The sequence below is a fragment of the Pelecanus crispus genome, chromosome 21 (genome assembly GCF_030463565.1).
Source record: "Pelecanus crispus isolate bPelCri1 chromosome 21, bPelCri1.pri, whole genome shotgun sequence".
In the NCBI taxonomy this organism is placed as follows: domain Eukaryota; kingdom Metazoa; phylum Chordata; class Aves; order Pelecaniformes; family Pelecanidae; genus Pelecanus; species Pelecanus crispus.
In genome coordinates, this window is record NC_134663.1 from 6,183,944 (window position 1) to 6,211,033 (window position 27,090).

Genomic DNA, 27,090 nt, shown 5'->3' on the forward strand with positions numbered 1-27,090 from the left:
ACCCCAGCCCCCCCCAGGCACCCCATATCCACCCCATATCCACCCCAAGCACCTGCCAAGCACCCTATATGATGCCCGGGCACTTCCCTAAGCACCCTATAGGCACCCCAAGCACCCAATAGGCACCCCTGGGCACCCCCCCAGCACCTCAAGCATCCCATATGCACCCCCCAAGCACCCTGAAGGTGCCCTGAGTGCCCCATAGGTGCCCCATGTCCACCCCAAGCACCCCATATGCAGCCCAGGCACTTCCCCAAGCACCCTATAGGCACCCCGGGCACCCCAGAGACACCCCACATCCACCCAAGCACCCGCCAAGCACCCCATAGGCACCCTGGGCATTTCCTCCAGCACCCTATAGGCACCCCATGTACACCCCCAAAGCACCCCAGAAGCACCCTGAACACCCCATAGGCACCCCATAGGCACCTCAAGCACCTGCCAGGCACCCCATGGGCACCCTACAGGCACCCCCCAAGCACCCCATAATGACCCCATATGTCCCCCAGGCCCCCCATAGGCACTCTGGGCACCCCCCAAGTGCCCCATAGGGAGCTCATATGTACCCCAAAGACCCCATAGGCACCCCAGAGCCCTTGTAGGCACCCCATAGGTGCCCCATACGCACCCCGGAGCCTCCATAGGCGCCCCAGAGCCCCCATAGGTACCCCATATGCACCCCGGACCCCCCCATACGCACCCCAGAGCCCCCCATACGCACCCCAGAGCCCCCCATAGGCTCCTCGGACCCCCCCATACACACCCCAGAGCCCCCGTATGCACCCTGGACCCCCCCATACGCACCCCAGAGCCCCCGTATGCACCCTGGACCCCCCCATACGCTCCCTAGAGCCCTCATATGCACCCCAGAGCCCCCCATACACACCCCGGACCCCCCCATAGGCTCCCCGGACCCCCCATACACACCCCAGAGCCCCCGTATGCACCCTGGACCCCCCCATACGCACCCCGGAGCCCCCATACGCACCCTGGACCCCCCCATACGCACCCCGGACCCCCCCCTAGGCTCCCCAGAGCCCCCATACACACCCCGGACCCCCCCATACGCACCCCGGACCCCCCCATAGGCTCCCCGGACCCCCCCATAGGCTCCCCGGACCCCCCATACGCACCCCAGAGCCCCCCATACGCACCCCGGACCCCCCCATACGCACCCCGGACCCCCCCATAGGCTCCCCGGACCCCCCATACGCACCCCGGACCCCCCCATACGCACCCCGGACCCCCCATACGCACCCCAGAGCCCCCCATACGCACCCCGGACCCCCCCGTAGGCTCCCCCGAGCCCCCCGGACCCCCCGAGCCCCCCGGCCCCACCGCTCCGCTCCGCTCCGCTGCCGCCGCCCCCGACCCCGCCCGGCCGGGAGCTTCCGGGAGCGGCGGGGGCGGCGGGCGGGGTCAGAGGTCGCGGCGGGGCCGGGGGCTGGCAGCGGGGTCAGGGGTCGCGGCGGGGTCAGGGGTGAGGGGGGGGGGGGGTCAGGGGGTGAGAGGGGCTGGGGGGGGGGTTTGAGGCGCGCGCCCCCCCGCCCCTGGGCGGCGGCGATTGGCGGCCGCGCCCCGTGACGTGGCGGGACGTAGCGGCAGGGGGCGGGGCCGTGGCGATGGCGGCGGCGGCGGCGGCGGCGGCGGAGGGTACGGGCCGGGGCGGGGGGGGGGGGGGGGGGGGCGCTCGGTGCGCTGTGACCTCTGACCTCTGACCCCGCTGCAGGGCCGGCGCGGCGGAGGCGGCGGGAGCGGGGGGAGGCGGCGGGGCGGCCCCCGGGCCCCCCCGGCCCCGCGGAGCCCGGTGCCGGTGGCGGTGGCGGTGGCGGTACCGGTACCAGCCTGGCCCGGCGCCTGCTGGGCTTCGAGCTGCGGGAGCTGGCGCGGTGGCACCGCCTCGTCCGGCTGCTGCACCGGCCCGCCGACCCCGCCGCGCTCGGGGCCTTCCGGGCCGCCTTCGGTGAGGGCCGGGGGGGCCCCGGCATCTGGGGGGGGGACCCAGGGGGGGCCGGGGGGGCCAGGCGGCTGGGGGGACCCCGGCATCTGGGGGGGGACCCCGGCATCTGGGGGGGCCCCAGGCATTGGGGGGGGCCCCAGGCATTTGGGGGGGCCCCAGGCATTTGGGGGGGCCCCAGGTATTCGGGGGGACCCAGGGGTTCAGGGGGGACCCAAGCGCTCAGGAGGGACCCAGGCATTTGGGGGTGGCCCAAGCATTCGGGGGGGTCCCAGGCGGTTGGGGGGTCCCCAGCATCTGAGGGGGGACCCAGGCATTTGGGGGGACCCAGGGGTTCAGGGGGGACCCAAGTGCTCAGGGGGGGACCCAGGCATTTGGGGGGGACCCAGGCGTTTTGGGGGGACCCAGGTATCTGGGGGAGCACAGGTGTTTGGGGGGGGACGCAGGGGTTCAGGGGGGGACCCAGGTGTTTGGGGGGGACCCCGGCATTCAGGGGGCCCCAGGCATTTGGGGGGGACCCAGGGGTTCAGGGGGGACCCAAGCGCTCAGGGGGGGACCCAGGCATTTGGGAGGGACCCAGGCATTTTGGGGGTGTCCCAAGCATTTGGGGGGGACCCAGGGGTTCAGGGGGGACCCAAGCGCTCGGGGGGGGACCCAGGCATTTGGGAGGGACCCAGGCATTTTGGGGGTGTCCCAAGCATTTGGGGGGGACCCAGGGGTTCAGGGGGGGACCCAGGGGTTTGGAGGGGCCCCCAGCATTCAGGGTGCCCCAGGCGCTCGGGGGGGCGGCAGGCGCGGGGCCGCGGGGCCGCAGCCACGTCGGCACGGGGCAAAGGTCCGGGCGGAGGTCTGGCGGGGTGGGGGTCAGTGCCCGCTGCCCGCTGCCCGCAGGGCTGCTGATGGCGCTGGACGTGCCCCAGGAGCGCGGCCTGGCGCAGCTGGAGCAGCGCTTCCTGGACGGGCTGGAGGTCTGCCGCTTCCCGCTGCTGCCCTTCCTGCGGCCGCTGCCCCTCGACTGGATGTACCTGCTCTACAGCGTCATGTTCCTGGGTACCGGCACGCTCTGGGCAGCACTGCGGGTGGGACGGGGACAGGGATGGCACTGGGATGGGCGTGGGGACAGGGATGGCGCTGGGATGGATGCACAGAGCGGTACTGGGGCAGGAAGGGGCACAGGGGTGGGACTGGGACAGGGATGGGGGCAGGCACTGGGATGGGGACAGGCACTGGGGTGGGGACGGCACTGGAGTGGCACTGGGAGCGGGATGGGGACAGGGAGTGGGACTGGGATGGGCATGGGGACAGGGATGGGACTGGGACAGGGATGGGGGCAGGCACTGGGACTGGGATGGACATGGGGAGTGGCACTGGGATGGGGACAGGCACAGGGATGGCACTGGGACAGGGATGGGGACAGGCACTGGGATGGGGACAGGCACTGGGGTGGGGACGGCACTGGAGTGGCACTGGGAGCGGGATGGGGACAGGGAGTGGCACTGGGATGGGGACAGGCACAGGGATGGGACTGGGACAGGGATGGGTGCAGGCACTGGGACTGGGGTGGACATGGGGAGTGGCACTGGGATGGGGACAGGCACTGGGATGGGGACAGGCACTGGGACAGGGATGGGGACAGGCACTGGGATGGGAAGGGGCACAGGAATGGGACTGGGAGTGGGATGAGGACAGGCACAGGGATGGGGACAGGCACTGGGACAGCACTGGGAGCGGGATGGACATGGGGAGTGGCACTGGGATGGGGACAGGCACAGGGATGGGGACAGGCACTGGGATGGCACTGGGACTGGGATGGACATGGGGAGTGGCACTGGGATGGGGACAGGGATGGGACTGGGAGTGGGTTGGGGACAGGCACTGGGGTGGGGACGGCACTGGAGTGGCACTGGGAGCTGGATGGGGACAGGGAGTGGCACTGGGATGGGAAGGGGCACAGGGATGGGACTGGGACAGGCACTGGGGTGGGGACAGGCACAGGGATGGCACTGGGACCAGGATGGATGTGGGGACAGGCACTGGGATGGCACTGGGGCTCAGATGCGGGGAGTGGCACCGGCACAGGGACGGGCACTGGGATGGGAAGGGGCACAGGGATGGCACTGGGATGGGAAGGGGCACAGGGATGGCACTGGGAAGGACGCACGGAGGGGATGGGCCCGGGTACAGGCACCGGGAGGGAAACCGGGGAAGGAAGGGGACAGGCGAGGGGTGGCACCGGGACGGTCCCCGGCACGGCTGCCGGCGTGGCCAAGCGGGATGAGCACGGGGATGGGCGCTGGGACGGGGGACGGGGCCAGGGCGAGGCCGGGCACCGGTGGCGGTGCCGGTGGCAGCAGGGCTGCGGTGCCGCAGGGGCGCTGGGCATCATGGTGGGGTGCTGCTACCGCCTGAGCTGCGTCGCCTTCCTGGGGCCCTACTGGTACCTGCTGCTGCTGGACAAGACCTCCTGGAACAACCACTCCTACCTCTACGGGCTCCTGGCCTTCCAGCTGGCGCTGCTGGGCGCCGACCGCTACGCGTGAGCACCGGCACCGGCACCACCGGTGCCCCGGGGCGTCCTCGGGGCTCTCCAAGGCAGGGCGGAGCCCGTGGGGGGCTGACGGGTGGCACCGGGGTCCCCCGGCTGTGGGTCCCCAAGGGGTGGCACAGGGCCCGGTGTCCCCCAAAGTACCGGGGTCCCCCACGTGTGGGTCCCCAAGGGGTGGCACAGGGCCCGGTGTCCCCCAAAGCACCGGGGTCCCCCACGTGTGGGTCCCCAAGGGGTGGCAGAGGGCCCGGTGTCCCCCAAAGTACCGGGGTCCCCCATGTGTGGGTCCCCAAGGGGTGGCACAGGGCCTGGTGTCCCCACGGCACCAGGGTCCCCTTGGCTGGGGGTCCCCACGGGTTGACAAAGGCCCTGGGGTCCTCAGTGTCACCAGGGTCCCCGTGGGTTGAGGATGGCCCCAGGGTCCCCGTGGGGTGGCACAGGGCCCGGTGTCCCCCAAAGCACCGGGGTCCCCCACGTGTGGGTCCCCAAGGGGTGGCAGAGGGCCCGGTGTCCCCCAAAGCACCGGGGTCCCCCACGTGTGGGTCCCCGTGGGGTGGCACAGGGCCCGGTGTCCCCCAAAGCACCGGGGTCCCCCACGTGTGGGTCCCCGTGGGGTGGCAGAGGGCCCGGTGTCCCCCAAAGCACCGGGGTCCCCCACGTGTGGGTCCCCGTGGGGTGGCAGAGGGCCCGGTGTCCCCCAAAGCACCGGGGTCCCCCACGTGTGGGTCCCCAAGGGGTGGCAGAGGGCCCGGTGTCCCCCAAAGCACCGGGGTCCCCCACGTGTGGGTCCCCGTGGGGTGGCACAGGGCCCGGTGTCCCCCGAAGCACCGGGGTCCCCCATGTGTGGGTCCCCAAGGGGTGGCACAGGGCCCGGTGTCCCCACAGCACCAGAGTCCCCTTGGCTGGGGGTCCCCACGGGTTGACAAAGGCCCTGGGATCCTCGGTGTCACCGGGGTCCCCGTGGGTTGAGGATGGCCCCAGGGTCCCCAAGGGGTGGCAGAGGGCCCGGTGTCCCCCAAAGCACCGGGGTCCCCCACGTGTGGGTCCCCGTGGGGTGGCACAGGGCCCGGTGTCCCCATGGCACCAGAGTCCCCTTGGCTGGGGGTCCCCACGGGTTGACAAAGGCCCTGGGGTCCTCAGTGTCACCGGGGTCCCCGTGGGTTGAGGATGGCCCCAGGGTCCCCGTGGGGTGGCACAGGGCCCGGTGTCCCCCAAAGCACCGGGGTCCCCCACGTGTGGGTCCCCAAGGGGTGGCAGAGGGCCCGGTGTCCCCCAAAGCACCGGGGTCCCCCACGTGTGGGTCCCCGTGGGGTGGCAGAGGGCCCGGTGTCCCCCAAAGCACCGGGGTCCCCCACGTGTGGGTCCCCAAGGGGTGGCACAGGGCCCAGTGTCCCCCGAAGCACCGGGGTCCCCCACGTGTGGGTCCCCAAGGGGTGGCAGAGGGCCCGGTGTCCCCTGAAGCACCGGGGTCCCCCACGTGTGGGTCCCCGTGGGGTGGCACAGGCCCCGCTGTCCCTCACGGCACCGCTGTCCCCGCGGGGCGGTGGCACCGTGCCCCCCGCGGCGCTGTCGGCGGGGCGGGAGCAGCCCGGTCACCGCCGCGTCCCTGCCGCGTCCCCGCAGCTCCCTGGACGGGCTCTTCCGTCCCCAGAAGAGGAACGCGCACGTGCCGCTGTGGAACTACGCCCTGCTGCGCGCCCAGGTGGGCCCCCCCGCCCCGCCGCCCCGCCGGGACCACCCCCCACCCCCCTCACCCCTTCCTCCTCCTCTTTCTCCCCCCCCCCAGATCTTCATCGTCTACTTCATCGCGGGGCTGAAGAAGCTGGACGCCGACTGGGTGGGCGGCTACTCCATGAGCTCCCTGGCGCGCCACTGGCTCTTCGCGCCCTTCAGGTGAGGATGAGGAGGGGGACGGGGATGGGGCGAGGATGAGGAGGGTGCTGGGTGAGGATGAGGAGGGTGCCGGGGTGAGGATGAGGAAGGTGCGGTTGCGAGCTGAGGAGGGTGACGGGTTGGGTGAGGATGAGGAGGGTGCTGGGGTGAGGATGAGGAAGGTGCCGGTGTGTGGTGAGGCTGAGGAAGGTGATGGGGTGAGGATGAGGAGGGTGCCAGGGATTGGGGTGAGTCTGAGGAAGGTGACGGGTGAGGCTGAGGAGGGTAGCAGTGCTGGGTGAGGCTGAGGAGGGTGACAGGGATGGAGTGAGGATGATGAAGGTGTGGGTGCAAGGGTGAGGAGGGCATGGGGTGAGGATGAGGAAGGGCACAGGGTGAGGCTGAGGAGGGTGACAGTGCTGGGGTGAGGCTGAGGAAGGTGCTGGTGTGTGGCGAGGCTGAGGAGGGTGACAGGGATGGGGTGAGGATGATGAAGGTGTGGGTGCAAGGGTGAGGAGGGCACAGGGTGAGGATGAGGAGGGTGACAGGGATGGGGTGAGGCTGAGGAAGTTGCTGGTGTGTGGCGAAGCTGAGGAGGGTGATGGGGTGAGGATGAGGAAGGTGCGGGTGCGAGCTGAGGAGGGTGACAGGGATGGGGTGAGGATGATGGTGTGGGTGCAAGGGTGAGGAGGGCACGGGGTGAGGATGAGGAGGGTGACAGGGATGGGGTGAGGATGGTGCTGGGGTGAGGCTGAGGAGGGTGACAGGTGAGGATGAGGAGGTTGCCAGGGACTGGGGTGAGGATGAGGAAGGTGCGGGTGCGAGCTGAGGAGGGTGCCGGTGCCAGGTGAGGCTGAGGGTGCCAGGGACGGGGTGAGGATGAAGAGGGTGCCGGGGCGAGGATGAAGAGGGTGCCAGGGACGGGGCGAGGATGAAGAGGGTGCCGGGGCAAGGATGAAGAGGGTGCCAGGGACGGGGCGAGGATGAAGAGGGTGCCGGGGCAAGGATGAAGAGGGTGCCGGGGCGAGGATGAAGAGGGTGCCAGGGACGGGGCGAGGATGAAGAGGGTGCCGGGGCAAGGATGAAGAGGGTGCCAGGGACGGGGCGAGGATGAAGAGGGTGCCGGGGCAAGGATGAAGAGGGTGCCGGGGCGAGGATGAAGAGGGTGCCAGGGACGGGGCGAGGATGAAGAGGGTGCCGGGGCGAGGATGAAGAGGGTGCCAGGGACGGGGCGAGGATGAAGAGGGTGCCAGGGCGAGGATGAAGAGGGTGCCAGGGACGGGGCGAGGATGAAGAGGGTGCCAGGGACGGGGTGAGGATGAAGAGGGTGCCGGGGCAAGGATGAAGAGGGTGCCGGGGCGAGGATGAAGAGGGTGCCGGGGCAAGGATGAAGAGGGTGCCGGGGCGAGGATGAAGAGGATGCCGGGGCGAGGATGAAGAGGGCGCGTGGCGAGGCTGAGGAAGGCTGGCGGCGCAGGGACGGGGCGAGGATGAAGAGGGTGCCGGGGCAAGGATGAAGAGGGTGCCAGGGACGGGGTGAGGATGAAGAGGGTGCCGGGGCAAGGATGAAGAGGGTGCCGGGGCGAGGATGAAGAGGGTGCCGGGGCGAGGATGAAGAGGGTGCCGGGGCAAGGATGAAGAGGGTGCCAGGGACAGGGCGATGATGAAGAGGGTGCCGGGGCAAGGATGAAGAGGGTGCCAGGGACGGGGTGAGGATGAAGAGGGTGCCGGGGCAAGGATGAAGAGGGTGCTGGGGCGAGGATGAAGAGGGTGCCGGGGCGAGGATGAAGAGGGTGCCGGGGCAAGGATGAAGAGGGTGCCGGGGCGAGGATGAAGAGGGTGCCAGGGACAGGGCGAGGATGAAGAGGGTGCCGGGGCAAGGATGAAGAGGGTGCCAGGGACGGGGCGAGGATGAAGAGGGTGCCGGGGCAAGGATGAAGAGGGTGCCGGGGCGAGGATGAAGAGGGTGCCGGGGCGAGGATGAAGAGGGTGCCGGGGCAAGGATGAAGAGGGTGCCGGGGCGAGGATGAAGAGGGTGCCAGGGACAGGGCGAGGATGAAGAGGGTGCCGGGGCGAGGATGAAGAGGGTGCCGGGGCGAGGATGAAGAGGGTGCCAGGGACAGGGCGAGGATGAAGAGGGTGCCGGGGCAAGGATGAAGAGGGTGCCAGGGACGGGGCGAGGATGAAGAGGGTGCCGGGGCAAGGATGAAGAGGGTGCCGGGGCGAGGATGAAGAGGGTGCCGGGGCGAGGATGAAGAGGGTGCCGGGGCAAGGATGAAGAGGGTGCCAGGGACAGGGCGAGGATGAAGAGGGTGCCGGGGCGAGGATGAAGAGGGCGCGTGGCGAGGCTGAGGAAGGCTGGCGGCGCAGGCTGGTGCTGTCGGAGGAGCTGACCAGCCTGCTGGTGGTGCACGGCGGGGGGCTGGCGCTCGACCTCTCCGCCGGCTTCCTCCTCTTCTTCGACGCCACGCGGCCCCTCGCCCTCCTCTTCGTCACCTACTTCCACTGCATGAACTCCCAGCTCTTCAGCATCGGTGAGACGCCGCCGACGGGCGCCGCGGCTCCCCTTCCCCACCGCCTCGCCCCGAAACGGGGCGGGGGGCACCCGGACGCCGTCCCCGCCGGCCGGGGGGTGCCGGGGGGGGTCCTGAGGGGTGCGGTGCCCCCCCCCAGGCATGTTCCCCTACGCCATGCTGGCCAGCAGCGGCCTCTTCTGCCACCCGGCCTGGCCCCGGCGCCTCTGCGCCCGCTGCCCGCGCTGCCTGCGGTGGGTGCTGCCCAGCGCCCGCCCCCCCCGCCGCAGCCCCGACTGCCACTACGGGGGGCGAGGGGCGCGGGGCGGGGGGGGCCTTCGGCCTCGCCAGCATCTGGCCGCCGCCTTCACCCTCCTCTACGTGCTGGAGCAGCTCTTCCTGCCCTACTCCCACTTCATCACCCAGGTGGGGGGGGGGGGGGGGGGCGCGAGGGGGGCATTTTGGGGGAGATGGGGGCGTTTTGGGGTATGTGGGGGGCGTTTTGGGGTATGTGGGGGGCATTTGGGGGGACGAGGGGGGCATTTCTGGGGATGTGAGGGCATTTTGGGGGATGTGGGGGGCATTTTGGGGGATGTGGGGGGCGTTTTAGAGGATGTGAGGGCGTTTTGGGGGATGAGGGGGGCATTTCTGGGGATGTGAGGGCATTTTGGGGGAGATGGGTATTTTGGGGGATGTGGGGGGCATTTTGGGGGATGTGGGGGGCGTTTTAGAGGATGTGAGGGCGTTTTGGGGGATGAGGGGGGCATTTTGGGGTACATAGGGGCATTTTGGGGGATGTGCGGGGCGTTTGGGGGGAGATGGGGGCGTTTTAGGGGATGTGAGGGTGTTTTGGGGGATGAGGGGGGCATTTTGGGGGATGAGGGGGGCATTTTGGGGTACGTGGGGGGCATTTTGGGGGATGAGGGGGGCATTTTGGGGTACATGGGGGCATTTTGGGGGATGTGCGGGGCGTTTGGGGGGAGATGGGGGCGTTTTAGGGGATGTGAGGGTGTTTTGGGGTATGTGGGGGGCATTTGGGGGGACGAGGGGGGCATTTCTGGGGATGTGAGGGCATTTTGGGGGAGATGGGTATTTTTGGGGGTGTGGGGGCGTTTTGGGGGATGTGGGGGCATTTTAGGGGATGTGAGGGCGTTTTGGGGTATGTGGGGGGCATTTGGGGGGACGAGGGGGGCATTTCTGGGGATGTGAGGGCATTTTGGGGGAGATGGGTATTTTGGGGGATGAGGAGGGCATTTTGGGGTATGTGGGGGCATTTTGGGGGACGAGGGGGGCATTTCTGGGGATGTGAGGGCATTTTGGGGGAGATGGGTATTTTTGGGGATGTGGGGGGCATTTTGGGGGATGTGGGGGGCGTTTTAGAGGATGTGAGGGCATTTTGGGGGATGTGGGGGCATTTTGGGGGATGAGGGGGGCATTTTGGGGTACGTGGGGGGCATTTTGGGGGATGTGGGGGGCGTTTTGGGGGAGATGGGGCGTTTTAGGGGATGTGAGGGCATTTTGGGGTATGTGGGGGGCTTTTTGGGAGAGACGGGGGCATTTGGGGGGACGAGGGGGCATTTCTGGGGATGTGAGGGCATTTCGGGGGAGATGAGTATTTTGGGGGATGTGGGGGGGCATTTTGGGGTACATGGGGGCATTTTGGGGGATGCGGGGGGGTGTTTGGCGGGAGATGGGGGCATTTTGGGGGGATTGTGAGGGCATTTTGGGACATGAGGGGGTTATTTTTGGGGACAGGGCATTTTTGGGGAGATGGTATTTTGGGGAGATGGGGGACATTTTTGGGGAGATGCGGAGTATTTTGGGGGGAATGTGAGGGCATTTTGGGGGAGATGGGGGGGGGGGTATTTCTGGGGACCTGGGGGCATTTTGGGGGAGATGGGGACATTCTTGGGGACAGGGAATTTTTTGGGATGTGAGGGCATTTTAGGGGAGATCAGGCTATTTGAAAGCATTTTGGGGGATGTCGGGGGGTATTTTGGGGGGGGGGGGGACACAGGGGAGGTGAGAGGACCTGGGTGCACAGGGGTAAGGCCTGGGGTGGGCACGGCCGCGGGAGGGGGCTCACGCAGGGGATGGGGACAATAGAGGGGTCCCCGTCCCCTCGTCCCCGTGGGGTGGGGGACACCGCTGTCCCTTTGTGTGTCCCCCCCCCCCCCCCAGGGCTACAACAACTGGACCAACGGCCTCTACGGCTACTCCTGGGACATGATGGTCCACTCCCGCTTCCACCAGCACGTCAAGATCACCTACCGGGATGGGCTCACCGGGGAGGTGGGCTACCTCAAACCGGGGGTGAGCGGGGACCCCGGGGCGGGGCGGGGGGGACATTGGAGGGTTGGGGGGTGTCCCCGTCCCCGACCCAGCCGGGGGACGCCCGCCCCGGGTAGGTGTTCACGCAGAGCCGGCGCTGGAAGGACCACGCCGACATGCTGAAGCAATACTCGACCTGCCTGAGCCACCTCCTGCCCCGCTACAACGTCTCCCAGCCCCAAATCTACTTCGACATCTGGGTCTCCATCAACGACCGCTTCCAGCAAAGGTTTGGGGTGGGGGGGAAACGCGGACACCCACCCACCCACCCACTCAGATTTTGGTGGGGGGGGCACACGGGGGTGCTGACGGCCCCGCTGCCCGCAGGCTGGTGGACCCGCGGGTGGATTTGGTGCGGGCGCCGTGGTCCCCGTGGAGCCCCACGCCCTGGCTGCTGCCGCTGCTGCTGGAGCTGTCGCCTTGGCGCGAGCGGCTGCAGGAGCTGGAGAGCCGGCTGGACGGACACACGGACGCCGTCTTCATCGCCGATTTCCCCGGTACGGGGCTTGCGGGGCACCCCAGGGGGTGGACGCCCACCTTGGGGGGGGGGGGGGGGAGCTGCACCCCCTTTTTGTTTTTTGGTTTTTTTTGTTTTCCAGGCCTGCACCTGGAGAATTTTGTCAGCGAGGACCTGGGTAACACCAGCCTGCGGGTGCTGCGGGGAGAGGTGCTGGTGGAGCTGGTGGAGCAGCAGCACAACCGCTCGCTGCGGGAGGGCGAGGGGATGCAGGTGAGGGCCCGGGGGGGGGGACAGCGAGGAGGGTTTAGGGGGGTCCCCAAAGGGTGCTGACAGCCCCCCCCGGTGCAGCTGCCGGCGGGGCAGTACCACAAAGTGCACACGGTGTCGGCGGAGCCCTCCTGCTACATGTACCTCTACGTCAACACCACGGCGCTGGCGCTGGAGCGCAACCTGACGCGGCTGCAGGAGCTGCGGGAGCGGGTGCGCAACGGCACCGGTGAGCACCGGGGTCGGGGTGTGCTTTTTCGGGGACCCCCCCCCCCCACTCTCAAGGCTCACCCCCTCCCGTCCCATCCCCGCAGAGAAGGAGCCGCTGCCCCCCGAGCTGCGGCCCATCCTGGGGGAGCCGCTGGCGCCGGGGATCGCGGCCGACCCGGTGGTGACGGCGTTCCTGCGGCGGCAGCGGCGGCTGGAGGAGCAGAGCCGGCGGCGGGAGGCCAGCCTGGCCCAACGCCTCCACCGCTTCCTCCGCAAGAAATTCTACCTCTTCCGCCGCAGGTGAGCCCCCCCCCAAATCACCTTCCCCCCCCCCCCCCCCCCGCTCCCATTTTTTTTTTCCCCTCCCCTTCCATTACTGACCCCCCCCAAATCCCCGCAGCGCCCTGATGACCTGCATCTCCCTCCGCAACCTGGCGCTGGGCCGGCCGCCGCTGCAGCAGCTGGCGCAGGAGGTGGCCTTCGCCAACTGGCGCGGCGAGGAAGAGGACGCGCGGCCCGAGAGCGGCGGAGAGGGCCGGGGGGGGCCCCGAGCTCTGAGCACCCCCAAATAAACTCAATTTGTTTTTTTTTTAAGCCCACCCCGCGCTTCAAGTTTCCCCTGAAGGGGGACAGGTTGAGGCAGGTACGGTTTGAACCCAGCACTTTTATTGAGATTTTAGTTTCTTTTTTTTTTCTTTTTTTTTTTTTTTTTGGAATTGGTGAAATCGAAACAAATGTACTAAAACCTCCAGAAAAATATTAAAAAGGAAGGAAAAAAAAAAAAAAAAAAAAGAGAGAGAGAGAGAGAAAGCCCCCCACCATCACCCCCACCCCCCCGAGGCACTCCTGGGGGCACGGCCCCCCCGGGCCGGGCAGGTAAACAAGCCGGCTTCTCTGTACCACACCGGCCAAATGCGCCACGGTCCCCGGGGCCGAGCAGCCCCAGCATCTGCCTGCCCCCTTCTCCCCCCCTCCGTCAATAAACCCGATTTCCCCCTTTTTCACCCCGATTCGGAGGCCATCTCGGCCTCCCTGGGGCGGGGGAAAGGCGGCTGGAGAGGGGTGAAGGTGCTGGGGGGGGGCTTTCGGGAAAATCAAGAGCTGCCGTCTGAGCCCGGGGGCTTCTCTGTACTCACGCCCCGCGCCTCAGCACACAATAAATACACCGCTAGAAAAAAAAAAAAACAAAAAACGTTCAAGTATGAAGGGCCAAATCCCTCCCCTTTTTCCCCCAAAAATATATAGGTAAGGCTCGGCCGAGCCCCCCCTGCCTCAGCGCCGAGCTGGGGGCGGGAAGGAGGGGGGGTTGTGCAGTTGTGGAGTCGCTTCAGCTTTCTTATAAAGAAAAAAAAAAAAAAAAAACAAACCCATAAAACATTTTCCTCCGGTACCAAACCCGCACGGGAGGTTTGGGGGGGTAGGGGGGTGGTTTTAACACCATTTCTCCCCCGCGCCCCAAACCCGTACGTCCTCCGGGAGAAGAGAGGTTTAAAATCCGGGTTAAGACCAAAACCAGCACCATTGAGGTCCCGGTGGGAAAGAGGGGGGGGGAACCCCAAAATATTGCGGTCGTTCCCCCCCCCGCCGCCACGCAGCGGGACGGTGAGGGTCGGGGGGGAGCGCTCGGGGCTTTTTGCCGTCTCTGAGCTCAGACGTCACGCAAGATTTTTTGATTTTTTTTTTTTTTTTTTTTTTTAAAAAGAAGCCGGAGGGATCGGCGGCCACGGGCTGGGGGGGACGCAACGGGGCAGGGGGGGCTGGGGGAGAGGCACGAGGCCGCGCGTGGTCCCCACGCAACCGAAACGATGGCGAGAGAGAGAGAAAGAGAGAGAAAAGGGGGGGACAGGGGCCAGGAGAGCCTGGGGGGCCGAGGAGCTCTTTCCCCCAGAGCCCGCGAGCTTCTCTGTAACCTACGCCCGCAGGAATGGGGGGAAAAAGCCTAACAAGGCTTTTTTGTTTTGTTTTGTTTTTTTTTTCCTCTCAGTATTTTAGTTTTTTGGGAACTTCCCAAGGGAAACTGTCCCTACCAAAGTGGCCATAGGCTGCGGTCCTCTGATAGAGGGGCTTCTTCAGATCCAGATCCCTGGAATATACAAGTCCTCAACTCAGTAAAGAGGATCCGGCCGCGCGCTCGCCCCTTTCCCTGCCTGGCCGGGGGGTCTGCGGCATCGCCTCCGTCTCCTCCCCATCCCCGGGGGCGGTTGGAGCTTCCCCGGTTGCGCCCCACACCCTGCCCCCAATTCCCGAGAAGCCGGAGAAGCTCCAAGCGCTCGGCTCGCGGCGGATACTTACCTCCGTCCGCGCCCGAAAGCGCTTTAATCTTCCGGCATGAGCGGCTCTCCTTGCCGGTTCCAGTCGCACCAGGCGGTGACCGCGGCTGCTCCGGGGCCGGGGAGGGGACCCCCACACGCTGCCACCGCCCCGGCGTCCCCCCCTCTTTCCTCTCCCAGCGGCGCGTCTCCCCCCCCTCCGGCGCCCGTTACCTGACGATCACCCCGGGGCGGAGGTCGAAATTCTTCTTGACGATCTCCAGCAGCTCCCGCTCGCTCTTCTGGGAGGTGCCGTAGTGGAAGATGGAGATGGACAAGGGGTGGGACACCCCGATGGCGTAGGAGACCTGCGGGGCAGCGCGGGGGGATGCAGATTAAATCCCGGGAGCCCCCTGCCCCGAAAGCGCGGGGAGGGGGGGGGAGAGGCGCCTGCACCCACCTGCACCAGCACCCTGCGGCACAGCCCGGCCTTGATCAGCGACTTGGCCACCCAGCGCGCGGCGTAGGCGGCCGAGCGATCCACCTTGGTGTAATCCTTCCCCGAAAAGGCGCCGCCGCCGTGGGCCCCCCAGCCCCCGTAGGTGTCCACGATGATCTTACGGCCGGTCAGACCGGCGTCGCCCTGCGAGGGACAACGTCGTCACCGCCGTGCCGACGACACCGCGCTGGCACGGCTTCGCCGGAAAAGCCGCCGTACCTGGGGGCCGCCGATGACGAAGCGGCCGCTGGGCTGGAGGTGGTAGATGGTGTCGTCGTCCAGGTACTTGGCCGGCACCACCGCCTTGATCACCTTCTCCTTCAGCGCGTCCCGCATCTCGTCCAGGCACACCTCCTCGTCGTGCTGCACCGAGATGACGATGGTGTGCACCCGGATGGGGATGACGGCGCCGCGGTCCTGCATGTACTGCACCGTCACCTGCCGGGGGGGAACGCCGGGGCGTCAGGGGACGAGGCGGGAGGTTTGGGGAGTCAGGGGAGCCCTTTTGGGGACCCCCCCGAGGCAGCGGGGCTGCCAGCGAGGTCTGTCGGGGCCCTCACCTGCGTCTTGGAGTCGGGGCGCAGCCAGGGCAGGGTGCCGTTACGCCGCAGCTCGGCCAGTTTGGCATTCAGCTTGTGGGCCAGGACGATGGTGAGGGGCATGCACTCCTCCGTCTCGTCCGTGGCGTAGCCGAACATCAGGCCCTGCGGCAGAAGGAGGGAGCGATGAAGCTGCGTCTCCTCCGGTTGAACCGCGGCGGCGGCTCACGCGGCGCTGGGACTCACCTGGTCCCCGGCGCCGATGTCCTCCTCGCTGCGGTCCAAGTGGACGCCCTGGGCGATGTCGGGCGACTGCTGCTCCAGGGCCACCAGCACATTGCACGTCTTGTAGTCGAAGCCTGGGGCGGAGCGGAGGCTGCGGTGAGCCCGGCGCGCCGAACCCCACGCCGGCAGCGAGCCGGTGACCACCCCGCTCTGGCACGTACCTTTGGAGGAGTCGTCGTAACCGATGTGCTTGATGGTGTCCCGGACCACCTTCTGGTAGTCGACGGCAGCCCGGGAGGTGATCTCCCCCGCCAGCAGGATCATCCCCGTCTTCGCCACTGTTTCTGAAGGGAAAGAGGAGGACGTCAGCGCTGGCGTCACCCACCCACCCCCGGCGTCACCCACCCAGCGCCGGCGTCACCCCGCGTCCCCGGGGAGCGACTCACCGCAAGCCACCTTGGCATCGGGATCCTGCTTGAGGTGGGCGTCCAGGACGGCGTCGCTGATCTGGTCGCAGATTTTATCTGGGGAGGGGACGGAGAGCGGGAGGCCGTCAGGGCGGCGCGGCACGGCACGGCCCTTCCTTCCTGAGCCGCTGTCCCTCGGCACAGCCCAGGCCGCGCCGAGCTGGGAACTGGAGCCGCGGCTGAGCACAAGCCGCCCCTTAATCCGGCAGCCTCCCGCGGCGCACACAGCCCTTGCCTTGTCCCCGCGCCGGGTTTTTCGCCTGGAATTTCAGGCATTTACCAGCTAAGCTCCGGTTACAGTCAGATCAGGGCTTGCGTTCAGCCACCTACGGCACTGCCGAAGGGGACCGGCACCCCCTTCTCCAGCCCTGGCTTTCCGAATCCGGAGCGTGCCAGCCACCCAGCAGCTCTGCCCCCAGCTCCCGGGGGGGGGATGCCCGGTGCCGGCAGCTGCCCCGGAGCGCGCCCAGCCAGCTCCCACCGGATACCCAGCTCCCTCCGGCACCCGGGATGTTTTATTCTGGGAGAGGGAGAGCCCTTCCTGCTCCCGGAGCTTCCCAAGGGCCACTTGGGGCTCGGCGGTGAATAAGCAACTCTCCTCGGACTGCGGACGTCCTTGGTGATGACCTTTTGGGCTGGATCCGGGAGAGGATGAGGCAGCGCCTCCCGGCCATTTCTCAGGGTGAAAGAGCGAGGGAACGGACCTTACACCCGTGCACGGTTGCTAAACTCCTTCTCTCCTGCGGCAGCGCGTGATCTCAGATACGGGGAGACCTTTCAGGGAGGGGCGGGGAGCCCCAAAGGTACCCGCAGAGCGGCCGCAGGGCTTTGGTCACGCCATGGGGCGGTGCGGGTGCCGCCGGGCGAGCCGGAGCGACCTGCGCTGCGGGGCGATGGGAAATGGCAGCCGCAGGGCGCCGGGCGGGATGGCCGGCCGGGACGCGGGGAGCGCCTGGGCGGCGGGCGCTGGCGGAGGGAGGGAGGGAGGCAGCCGCCTGCGCGGCTTTTGCCAGTCACGCGCCCAAAACGGGCGAGCACAAAGGCAGGGAAGGAGCCCGGCACGCCATGGCACAGCGCCGGAACGCGGCCTGGGCGCTCGGGGCGGGGGGGTGCCGAAGCAGCGCCCGTGGGGGTCCTGACGCTCCAGATGTGTGGGTGCGGGGCACATCTGGAGGGCGCTCAGCAGCCCCTGGGTGGGCGGGCAGGGTGCTGCATCGCCCCCCCGGGCAGCACAGCGCTGGGTGGGGGGCGGGAGCGCCAGGGACCCCCCCCGGGGGGGGGGGAGCGGGGTGCTCCGAGGGCCGCGCCCGGCCAGACCCTGCCCCGGAGGCGGGGGGCCCTTGGCCAGGCCTGTCGCGACCCCAGCGGCCACCCGGGACCCCCCCGCGGGGAGCGCCGGGTTGCGGGGGGGGGGCCCACGGGGAGGGGACACAGCGAGTCCCGCAGCTGCTTAGTCACGGCGGCCCCCGGCCCCCCCTCGCCGTTGCGTCAGCCGGTAAGACCCCCGTCCGTCCGTCCGTGTCCGTGTGTCGCCCGTCCCCCCCCCCCCCCACGCGGGAAGCACGTGCGCGGCGGGGCCCGCAATGCGGCGCGCGCCGCCCCGCAATGCGCGCGCGCCCGCTGGCGTCACCACCACCCCCCCCACACCCCCCCTCCCCAACCTGTCCACCAGGACCGACCCCCTCCCCCTCCTCTTCTCCCCCTCCTCTTCTCTCCCCCCTCCTCCTCCTCCTCCTCCTCCTCCCCCCCCTCCCGCCCCGAGGCGGCCGCGCGCTGACCGGGCCGCGCCTGCGCGCTCACCGCCCCGCCGCGGCCCGCACCTGGGTGCCCCTCGCCCACGGACTCGGAGGTGAAAAGGAAGGTGCCCTCCTCGATGAACACTTCGTGGAAGCCGTTGAGTTGCCCGTTCATGGCGGCGGTGGCGGAGGAGCGGCGGCGGCAGCGGCGGGCGGGAGCGCGGGAGGCGGCGGGGCGCTGGGGCGGCCGCGGCGGACTGAACGAGGCGCCCACCGCCCCGCCTCTATTTATACCCTCCTCGCCGCGCCCCGCCGCCTCCTCCAACCAATGGCGAGCGCCGAACGCGCCGCGGGGGCGGGGCGACGAAACCACTGCTCGGCGTGCGGGGGAGGCGGGTTACGTAACGCCGAGCGCGGGCTCCCCCCGCTGCCGCTGTCCCGCGTCCCCCGCCGCCAACCGGGCGGCAAGCGGGTCAGAGAGGGCGGCCAGGCCGCCTCGCCTTCCTCCCAGGCCGCGGCGGGGCGGGCGGGAACGGGTGTCCCTCGCCGCGCTCCCCCGCCGCGCCCGCATGGAGCCCTCCCGCGCGGGCCGGCGGCGCGAGGCGCGAGGCGGCGGGCGCAGGCGCCGTGTGGCGGCGCGGGCGCGCATGCGCGGTGCCTCGTCCGCGGGCGGCAAGGACGGCCCCTCCCCGCCGCCGCCATCTTGCGGGCTGAGCGGCCCCCGCCATTGTGCAGCCGCCGCCGCCGCCCTCCCCCGGTACCGGCTCCCCGCCGCCCTGCCCGGGCCGCCCGCCCGCCCCTTGCCGCCGCCAGCCCCCCGCCCCGCCGCCTCACGCCCCACCCCAACACCTCACGCCGCCATCTTGTGAGAGCGGCGCTGGCACCGCCACCGCCGAGGGCGCACAGGCCGGGCCCGGTCCTGCCAGCCGGTACCGGGGCCGCCCCGAGGCGCCGCGGCCCGGTGGGATGGGGCTGAGGCTGCAGCGGGCGGGGGGGGGGGGGGGTGGACGGCAGCGGGGGTGCGCGGCCGTCGTGGTCTCTTGGCGCCTGATGCAACCGGGCGCCGGTGTTGCCAGTGCTGGAGCCTTCCCAGCTCCCTCCTCCTCCTCCTCCAGCCTGCGGCACCTGCGCGGCTCCCGCCCGGCTGCCGACCAGGCGCGGTTCGGCCGCAGGAGCCGCCGGCGCCCCGGGGCGTGCCAGGACAGGGCTCCCCGCGAGCCTGGATGGGCCGCAGCAAAGGGCGGGCTGGGCAAGGGCTCGCCTGGCCGGGACAGACAGACGGACGCCTGGGACCCACACACCCAGGACAGACAGCTGGGCCTCACACACCCAGGACAGATGGACACCTGACACCCATGTGCCCAGGGCAGACAGGCAACTGGGGACCCACACAGCCAGGGATGCCCAGGACAGACAGACACCTGGACCCTGCATGCCCAGGACAGACAGACGCCTGACACCCATATGCCCAGGGCAGACAGGCAACTGGGGACCCACACAGCCAGGGATGCCCAGGACAGACAGACACCTGGACCCTGCATGCCCAGGACAGACAGACGCCTGACACCCATATGCCCAGGGCAGACAGGCAACTGGGGACCCACACAGCCAGGGATGCCCAGGACAGACAGACACCTGGACCCTGCATGCCCAGGACAGACAGACGCCTGACACCCATATGCCCAGGGCAGACAGGCAACTGGGGACCCACACAGCCAGGGATGCCCAGGACAGACAGACACCTGGACCCTGCACGCCCAGGACAGACAGACGCCTGACACCCATATGCCCAGGGCAGACAGGCAACTGGGGACCCACACAGCCAGGGATGCCCAGGACAGACAGACACCCAGGCCCTACACACCCAGGACAGACAGACACCCGGACCCTGCATGCCCAGGACAGACAGACGCCTGACACCCATATGCCCAGGGCAGACAGGCAACTGGGGACCCACACAGCCAGGACAGACGGACGCCTGGGCCCCACACGCCCAGGACGGACAGCCGGACAGCCAGGTCGGGCTCCGGGCACGGCGCAGCCCCGGCCATGTGGGGCCGGGAGGGGGGCGGAGCCCTGGGGCACGCCCCGCCCCTCCCGCCGCTGTTTGCATAGGGGGCGGGATCGCGCCGCCGAGGGTAATTTACATACGAGGCGGGGACAAATTTGCATTTGGCGCGGGAGAGCAGTGCCGATGGGGGGGGGGGGGGGGGGGGTCGCGGTTACCCCCCAACCCGCCCCGCCCCCGGGGATCCCCCGCCGCCCCCCGGAGCCTCCCCCCGCAGCCTCCCCCGCCCCCCCGACACCACAGAAGTGGGTTTTTTTGTAAAAAACGGTTTATCCACCCCATTTTGTATAAAACCCAGGGGAGCAGCCGAGCCCCTCGACCGCCACACCAAGGGCTGCCGCCCAACAAGGTACAACTTTGTGCCAAACTGAATCTAAAACCCACATCAAGGTTCCCTCCTCTCTACAGTCAATTCTCTACCTTCTTCCTTTGAACTATTCCTTAAAAAAAAAATTCCGTGTATCCCCAAGATTTTTCGTCCCAGGTACAGTACGATCAATACGATGACAGGAGGGAGGGGGCCACTTTTTTTTTTTTTTTTTTCTCTCTCTCCTCTCTATGCTGTTTTTTGTTGTCCCTTCTTTCCAATCAGAGACTTATGAATATGCGGGATGACACCTGCGGAGAGAAGAGGAGGATTCCCGTCAGAAACTCGCAGACTTCCCAAAAAAGCGCCGAGAAATCCTCGATTCCCAGCGGAGTTTTGCCGTAACCCGGCGTGAACGTTTCCTCCCGCTTGATGTATCCACCCTGGCGCTCCAGTCGGATCCGGGGAAGCAGCGAGCCTCCAGTATTTATCACCGCTGCCGAATTCCCATATTTTTTTCCCCCTCCTCTCACTACAATTCCCAGTTAGGGACAGGAACGAGGGAAGGGGCCGCCGTACCCACCTCCACCAGCAATGGTGGCTTTGATGAGCGAGTCCAGTTCCTCATCGCCGCGGATCGCCAGCTGCAAGTGACGGGGCGTAATCCGCTTCACTTTTAGGTCCTTTGATGCATTGCCTGCCAGCTCCAATACCTGCCGAGAAACCGGGAAGACTCTCAGGATCCTGAGGGACACAGGATTTTGGGGTTTGGGGTTTTTTTTTTTAAGGACGAAGGCAAGCGCGGGGCCCTACCTCAGCAGTGAGGTACTCCAGAATAGCAGCACTGTAAACGGCAGCAGTGGCACCAACTCGCCCGTGGCTGGTGGTGCGGGTCTTCAGATGCCGGTGAATTCTGCCCACTGGGAACTGGGGTGGGAGCAATCAACAACCTCATTAACGCCTATAGGCCCCCCTATACATTTGCCTAATTACGCCCCGCACCCCCCTGCCCCGATTTTGGCTCAAGCGCTTTGCGCGTCTACATCTTGCCTTAACGACACGGAACCGATTCGAGGGCGGATCCTCCCCACACGTTTCCCTGTGGCATTTCCTGATAATTACCCAAATTATTCCTTGCACCCTCTCTGGAGGAGAGGCCGACCCTGCCCGAGTCAGCAAACGGCCCCCGTGAGCCCAGGGCTCCTGGTCGCTCCATAATGACAACGCAAATCACAAAACGTTAACTTTTCACCCCCAAAAATAAGAGGGTTTGGGGCAACCTGCCCACCAGAAGTGGAAGTTTTACTCAGAAATTCATGTTTTACGATGAGATCGGGGAAGCCGCAGGCCTTACCTGCAGCCCAGCTCTCTGGGAGCGCGACACCGCCTTTGCTTTTGCCTTACCGCTGTCTTTCCCCGCCTTGCCACCAGCCTGCAAGAGAGAAACGTGCCTATTAATTAATCTTCATTAATCCAGAAAGACCTGCTGCACTATAATCCGGAAGCAAACACGCTCTCTGCAGCTGCAGGAAACTTGTGGCCTCTCAAACGACCCAAAACGAGGCAAATTTGAGGGGATGAAGGGGGTTCGAGGGGCGCGGCGGCTGCTTTATCGCCCTGGGTGTGTGTGCATCTCATTTCCTGCTACCGCTGTTCCCGTTATTTCCCAAAAAACACCGAACGGGAGGAAACCAGCCCAAAGACCCCCTCCCTCCCTTCCCCCTGCAGCAGTTCTGAGAACAATTTGATTTCAGATTTGCTTTCCCCGCTCTGCGGGCAGGCGCTGACACAGGTCGCACGGTTTCTGAACAGACGAATTTGCATCAAGTGCAATTCCCTTCCTGCTCCGGAGCGGAAAAAATCACCGCGGAGCCCCAAAAATCATGGATTTACTGAAAATTGTGTTGCAGGGGGCAGCTAAAACCCTGAAGTGCAAGCGTTTGGAAGCTACTGAGAAATGAGGAAGAACTGAACGTGGGTTTGCCGGGCTCTCGCGTATCTGCTTTAAGAAAATTGCTCGATTCAAGGGATACGGAAGAAACCGTGACGTCACTAATAGCTAACGAGAGCTGCTCCTAACGAAGGTGAGAGCAGCAGGCGATGCAGCAGGGCAGTCACGAAGAGCCCGTGCCCTCCCACGTGAAGGACGACGTTGGGCTGAATGTGTTTTTTTTTACCGGAGGAAGAAGGGAAGTCTCTCAAAGACGGGAATAACATTTAATGGCTGTGCGGTACCCAGACCTGCTGTTACCAACCCCAAATCCGTTCCATTTAAGAAACAATGGCAACTGTAACCCCCAAAATTAAGTCTCCCAGCCTGTGATGGGCAGAGAAGCCCCCGTACGGCCACTGCGAAGGGAAAGTGGGGCCCTGAAAGCATCCATACCTGTAATCCCCATTTTTACACCACATATTGATCCCATGATCCCAACACAATCCCCATCCCCTTCAAAAAAGGGGGAATTGCGTCTCGGCGGGAGGGAGCTGAAAGCTGCCACCAGCCCTTCCCACTCATTCGGAAGGAACTGCAGGATCCAGAGGTTCCCCTGGAGACCAAGGTGCTAATTAATATGCTAACAGCATATTAATCCTTAAAATAAGACACCAGCTTAACACGGGGATGTCCAAGATCCACGTCCCGTCCCAGCGAGGTGGGAGTTAACACCACGCGCTTGCGCCAGCTGGGGAGCGCCGGTCCAGTTTGAACTCAAATATTTAAAAAAAAAATAAACCATAAGGGGAAAATATTTGATCTGGAGGCAATAAGACAAGCAGAGCGGCGCTGGGTGAGGTTGGCAGGAGAGCCGGGCCGGCGTTGGTGGCACGGAGCACAGGTGGGTTCCTCTTTGCGGCAGCGGTGGGGCCGCCAGCGGAGAGCCGGCTGCGGGAATGCTGGCACCCGGCAAACCCGCTCGGCGTTTTGGCAGCCGATGCCAGGTCAGGAGCGACTTTAGAATGGTTGGCTCTGGTTCATCAGGAAAGCGGCTGAGGGATGACTTGGAGACACATCCAGAAACACTCTGAAGCGCCGACTCAATGCTGTCTTCACTGCGGTGAAGCGTCAGGAATTACTTTTTTCAGTAGAAAACGTCACTCAGTAAATCTTCAAAAATCAGTTAGGGGGATTTGGGGATATTTCCTCGCTCTAGAAATAAAAGACAGCTCTGGGAAAAGCCCTGGCTGTTCACACTGAGGGCTTTTATCAGCCAGCTGTGAACTTTCCCACTTCTCTGTCAAGTTTTCCAGCCGGCAGCTGCCCGCCTGATGGTTCTTTGCACGCTATTTGACTAAAAAGAGGGAAGAAAAGTCTCACAGCGGAAGTCCCGAGGTTTGCCTCCACCTTCACCAACGTCTAAACCCTCTGCGGCGTTTGCAGAGGAAGCGCCGCAACAGGTCCCCACTGCCGAGCCGCCGCCGGCTCCCTGCGGAAGCTCATCCCCCTCCCGGCCGCGGAACGAGGGCTCCTTGATGAATATCGCGTTCGCGCAGCGGAGGTTTCCTTCTCTTCCTCAGGATGCGGCGCTGGCGGGGGCTCAGTCGGGTCGGAGGCGGCAGCGATTCGCTTCTTCGTCCGGAGGGGACCGCGCTGACGGGCGCAGGAACGCGACGACTCCTTCCCTTCTCCCCACGCAAGTCGCTCGGTGGAAGCGCGTTCCCAAACCGAAACCCCACCGGCTTGAACGCTCTGGGTCTCTCGCAGACGACAAAGCAGCTTTTTTTTTTTTTTCTTTCCTTCTCATTTCAAACAGGACTAAAATACTTCAAAAAGCAACTTTTTATCTGTCGCCACAAGTTACGCCGGGAGGGTTGCATAATCTCACAGAACGTTTCCATGTTAACCCTTAGCAACCGGGGCCCTTATCAACCGCTCGGCAACCTCCTGGTATCCTAAACGACGGTTACAGACCCGGCAACGGTGACTTTCACACGTTTCGGACACCGAGCCACACAAGCAAGGCACCAGGGAGAATTAAACCCCAGCCTTCCCCCTCCCCAGCCTCAGATTTTTCCTTGGGAAGCCACCAGCGAGCTTTGCCGAGGGCCAGCGTGCACAGGGATGTCGGCCAGAACCCAAACCGGGGAAACCAAACGCTCCTTGGGGCGGGGGCCGCCCGGGGAAGGCGGCGGGGCCGCTTGCTGGACGTCCTTCAGGCGGCTGCCTCCTCACCCAGCGCGTTTTACACCCCTGACAGTCACTTCCTCACTGCACAAGCAACTTTTAAAATCCGCAAGCACGGAAAGTAGCTGTAAAGAGGCAGTTTCCCTCCAAAACCGTACCCCGTGAAATGAAGGCAGTCGCGGCGTCTGCCAGCCTCCCCAGGAAAGCTCTGACAGCCCAAGGGTGTCACCGGCTCCGATCAGCGGGGCCGGGCTCTGGGGAAGCGGCACAAATCCCCTCCCGAAGGGCCTCGCCGTGAGATCGAGCCGGCGAGAGGCTTCGGTTACACAACGGCGGCGGCCCCGGGGAGCGCGGGGGGGGGGGGCGGGGGGGGGGGGGGGGCGGCGGAAAGCGGCTTTCGGCGCCGCTTCCCGGCGCCTCGGCAAAGGGAGGCTCCCGGGGGAGCCCCTCGGGAAGGGCAGGCGGCGGCGCCGTGCCCAAGGTCACGGATCGGTGGCAGAGCCCGGCACGGGAGCCGCCCGTTACCTCCCCCCCCGCTCCGTACCCCGGTCTCTCGCCGACAGGAGCGGCCCCGGCCGCCGCTCCCCGCTGACAGCGGCGGCTCCAGCCCCCGCCGGCAGCCCCTGTCAAGCCCCGGGCCTGCGGCCAAGCGCCCCGGCCCAGCGGCGAAGCGGCGCCTCCCGGCCTCAGCCTCCCCCCCGGCTCCGGTACCGGCCCCGCAGCCCCCCCCCCCCCGCACCCCCAGAGGAGCCGGCCGCAGCCCGGCCGCCGCCCCCGGCCCTCACCATGGCGCCAGCACCGCTTCCCGAGCTCCGGTCGCACGCACAACCAGAAGCAGCCGCAGGAGCCGCCAGACAATAAAGGTCTGGACCGCGAGGAGGGAGCCCGGCCTGCCGCGGCGAGCCGAAGCCAATCAAAGCATCCCATACTCGTTTGAACATCCTGCCGAGGCCAATCGCGACACCGCTTCTTGCGCACTCGCTAGCTCCGCCTCGCGGCCCGTTTAACGGCTGTTTTTCCTTTGCACACGGCACGCAGGGGTGAGGGCGCGGGGGCGTTGCCTAGCTGCTCCGAGCCGCGGGGCGGGGCGGCGGAGTGACGTGACAGCCGAGCAATAGAGAGAGGAGGCCGGCGGGCGAGAGGCGGTGCTGGGGCGGACAGACAGCCGGCGCAGCCAATGGGAGGAGAGAAGCCTTTCCCGCCCATTCTCTCCCCCCGCCCCCCGTCTTGTTTGTTTGCGCCGAGCGGGGGAGGGGGCGGATGCGGCGCTGAGGGGAGCGGGGCGGCGGGGGGGGACCCCGGCTCCGCCGCCGTTACAGGCGGGCCCCGGGCCCCGCTCCGCGGGCACGGCCGCTGCCAGGGCCCTCGGCGGGTCCCGCCGCGCCTGCCCCGGTCGTGGGCCGGGGTCTCCCCGGGCAGCGGGGGCTCCTGACAGGGCCCGCGGGCTCTGTAGGCCCGAGGGCCGCTCCACACAGCCCGGCTGTCGCCGCCCCCTCTTTCCCCTCCGCCTCCCGCGGGGGAGGACGGCGCTTCCCACCCGCTCCCCCGTCCAGCCCAGGCCCTGTCACCCGCCCCCGCGGCCGACTGAAGGGCTGGGGCCTGAGGCGCAGCCTGGAAGGACTTAAACCTCGGTTAGAAACCTCGGTTAGAAACGGCTGCGCTTGGCCCAGCGGGGCCGCTGCCTGCGCCAGCTCCGTGCCCGGAGGAGGAGGGGGGGGCAGCGGCGAGGTGAGGGGAATCCCCCCCCTCCCAGCTGATGCTGAGGCCCGGTGGTGGCTGGGGCGAGCCGTGCCTTTAAGTCCTTCCCCGTGTGTTTTTCAGGAAATACAGAAATAAAGGCTGGTCCTGCCCCGTAGGATAAGAAGGGCAGCGGCAGTGAGGTAACACAGACCGTCCCTGCAGCCCCGGGGTGGGGGGATTTGGGCCGGGGCTCAGGGGGACACCGAGAGGCAAAAGGGATGGGCGCCGGTAACGGCAGGGATAAAATAAGGCCAAAAAAAAAAAAAAAATCCCCAAAACCTCCCAGTCCAGGCTGTTGCAGGGCGGGAGGGTTGGCGGTGTGCTAGGGAAGAGCGCGCTGCGGGGAATAAAAGCTCTTGATTTCTCGTGATGAGCCCGTTCCCAGCATCAAATCGAAAACGATTTACGTGACGAGGTTCATTTTAGAAGAGAAACTTTGGATTTTAGAGAGCCAGGGCGGATGACGGGCAGGAGCAGCCTGGGGAGGTTACCGGGCCCTTGCGCGGCCGAGCCCCCGCCTCGGGACGGTGGAAGGAGCCCCTGCCCCTGGAGCAGGTAGGGGAGCGCCGGGCTGGGGAGGAGGAGGAGGAGAGGTAGGGGACGAGGAAGGCACATTTGTCGGTGTCCCGGGTGCCTGGGCTCACGCCTCAGCCCGTGCCTCAGTTTCCCTCCAGCACCAGGCAGGGTTTGGGGGGGGGGGGGGCGGCCCCTGCCCCTCGCCACAGCTGCCATGAGGGGGGGGGGGGGGGTCAGGGGTGACCCCGCTGCGGGCAAGGAGCTGGGGGTCCCGCAGCTGCTGCCGGTGCCCCCCCTGCCCCGGAGGGAACGCTGCCTGCACCTGCCCCTCAAGCAGCAACTGCCGCAGGCGCCTGCTGCCCACCCGGGGCCCCCCCAGCTGTCCCCAGCGCTGTCCCCACCGCCCCCCCGGCTCTGTGGGGGTGGGCCGGAGCAGCTGCCCACCCCGGCATCCGGGCGGCGTGCGGGA

At 66.9% G+C, this 27,090-nt stretch overlaps 3 protein-coding genes across 3 annotated transcripts; 1 reads left to right on the forward strand and 2 right to left on the reverse strand.

Annotated features, from left to right (window-relative positions):
• The first annotated feature begins 2,848 nt into the window (after window positions 1-2,848).
• On the forward strand, window positions 2,849-12,727 carry GGCX (gamma-glutamyl carboxylase). Its single transcript, XM_075724215.1, has 13 exons — window positions 2,849-3,007; window positions 4,328-4,493; window positions 6,126-6,204; window positions 6,289-6,395; window positions 8,745-8,908; window positions 9,048-9,313; window positions 11,069-11,200; window positions 11,296-11,447; window positions 11,546-11,715; window positions 11,818-11,948; window positions 12,027-12,174; window positions 12,260-12,455; window positions 12,556-12,727. Exons 1-13 carry the CDS (start codon window positions 2,857-2,859, stop codon window positions 12,725-12,727), a joined length of 2,034 nt encoding a protein of 677 aa, XP_075580330.1. The 5' UTR covers window positions 2,849-2,856.
• Window positions 12,728-13,889: 1,162 nt separating this feature from the next.
• On the reverse strand, window positions 13,890-18,056 carry MAT2A (methionine adenosyltransferase 2A). Its single transcript, XM_075723977.1, has 9 exons — window positions 17,955-18,056; window positions 16,114-16,191; window positions 15,889-16,011; window positions 15,689-15,801; window positions 15,464-15,607; window positions 15,123-15,341; window positions 14,865-15,047; window positions 14,639-14,772; window positions 13,890-14,238 (listed from the first exon to the last, which is right to left on the reverse strand). The coding sequence occupies exons 1-9, from the start codon at window positions 18,043-18,045 to the stop codon at window positions 14,136-14,138; spliced, it is 1,188 nt and encodes a 395-aa protein (XP_075580092.1). The 5' UTR covers window positions 18,046-18,056; the 3' UTR covers window positions 13,890-14,135.
• A 2,137-nt stretch (window positions 18,057-20,193) lies between these two features.
• LOC104032657 (histone H2A.V) lies at window positions 20,194-25,306 on the reverse strand. Its single transcript, XM_075723938.1, has 5 exons — window positions 25,151-25,306; window positions 21,600-21,677; window positions 21,059-21,172; window positions 20,829-20,958; window positions 20,194-20,556 (listed from the first exon to the last, which is right to left on the reverse strand). The coding sequence occupies exons 1-5, from the start codon at window positions 25,304-25,306 to the stop codon at window positions 20,495-20,497; spliced, it is 540 nt and encodes a 179-aa protein (XP_075580053.1). The 3' UTR covers window positions 20,194-20,494.
• Between the last annotated feature and the right edge of the window lie 1,784 nt (window positions 25,307-27,090).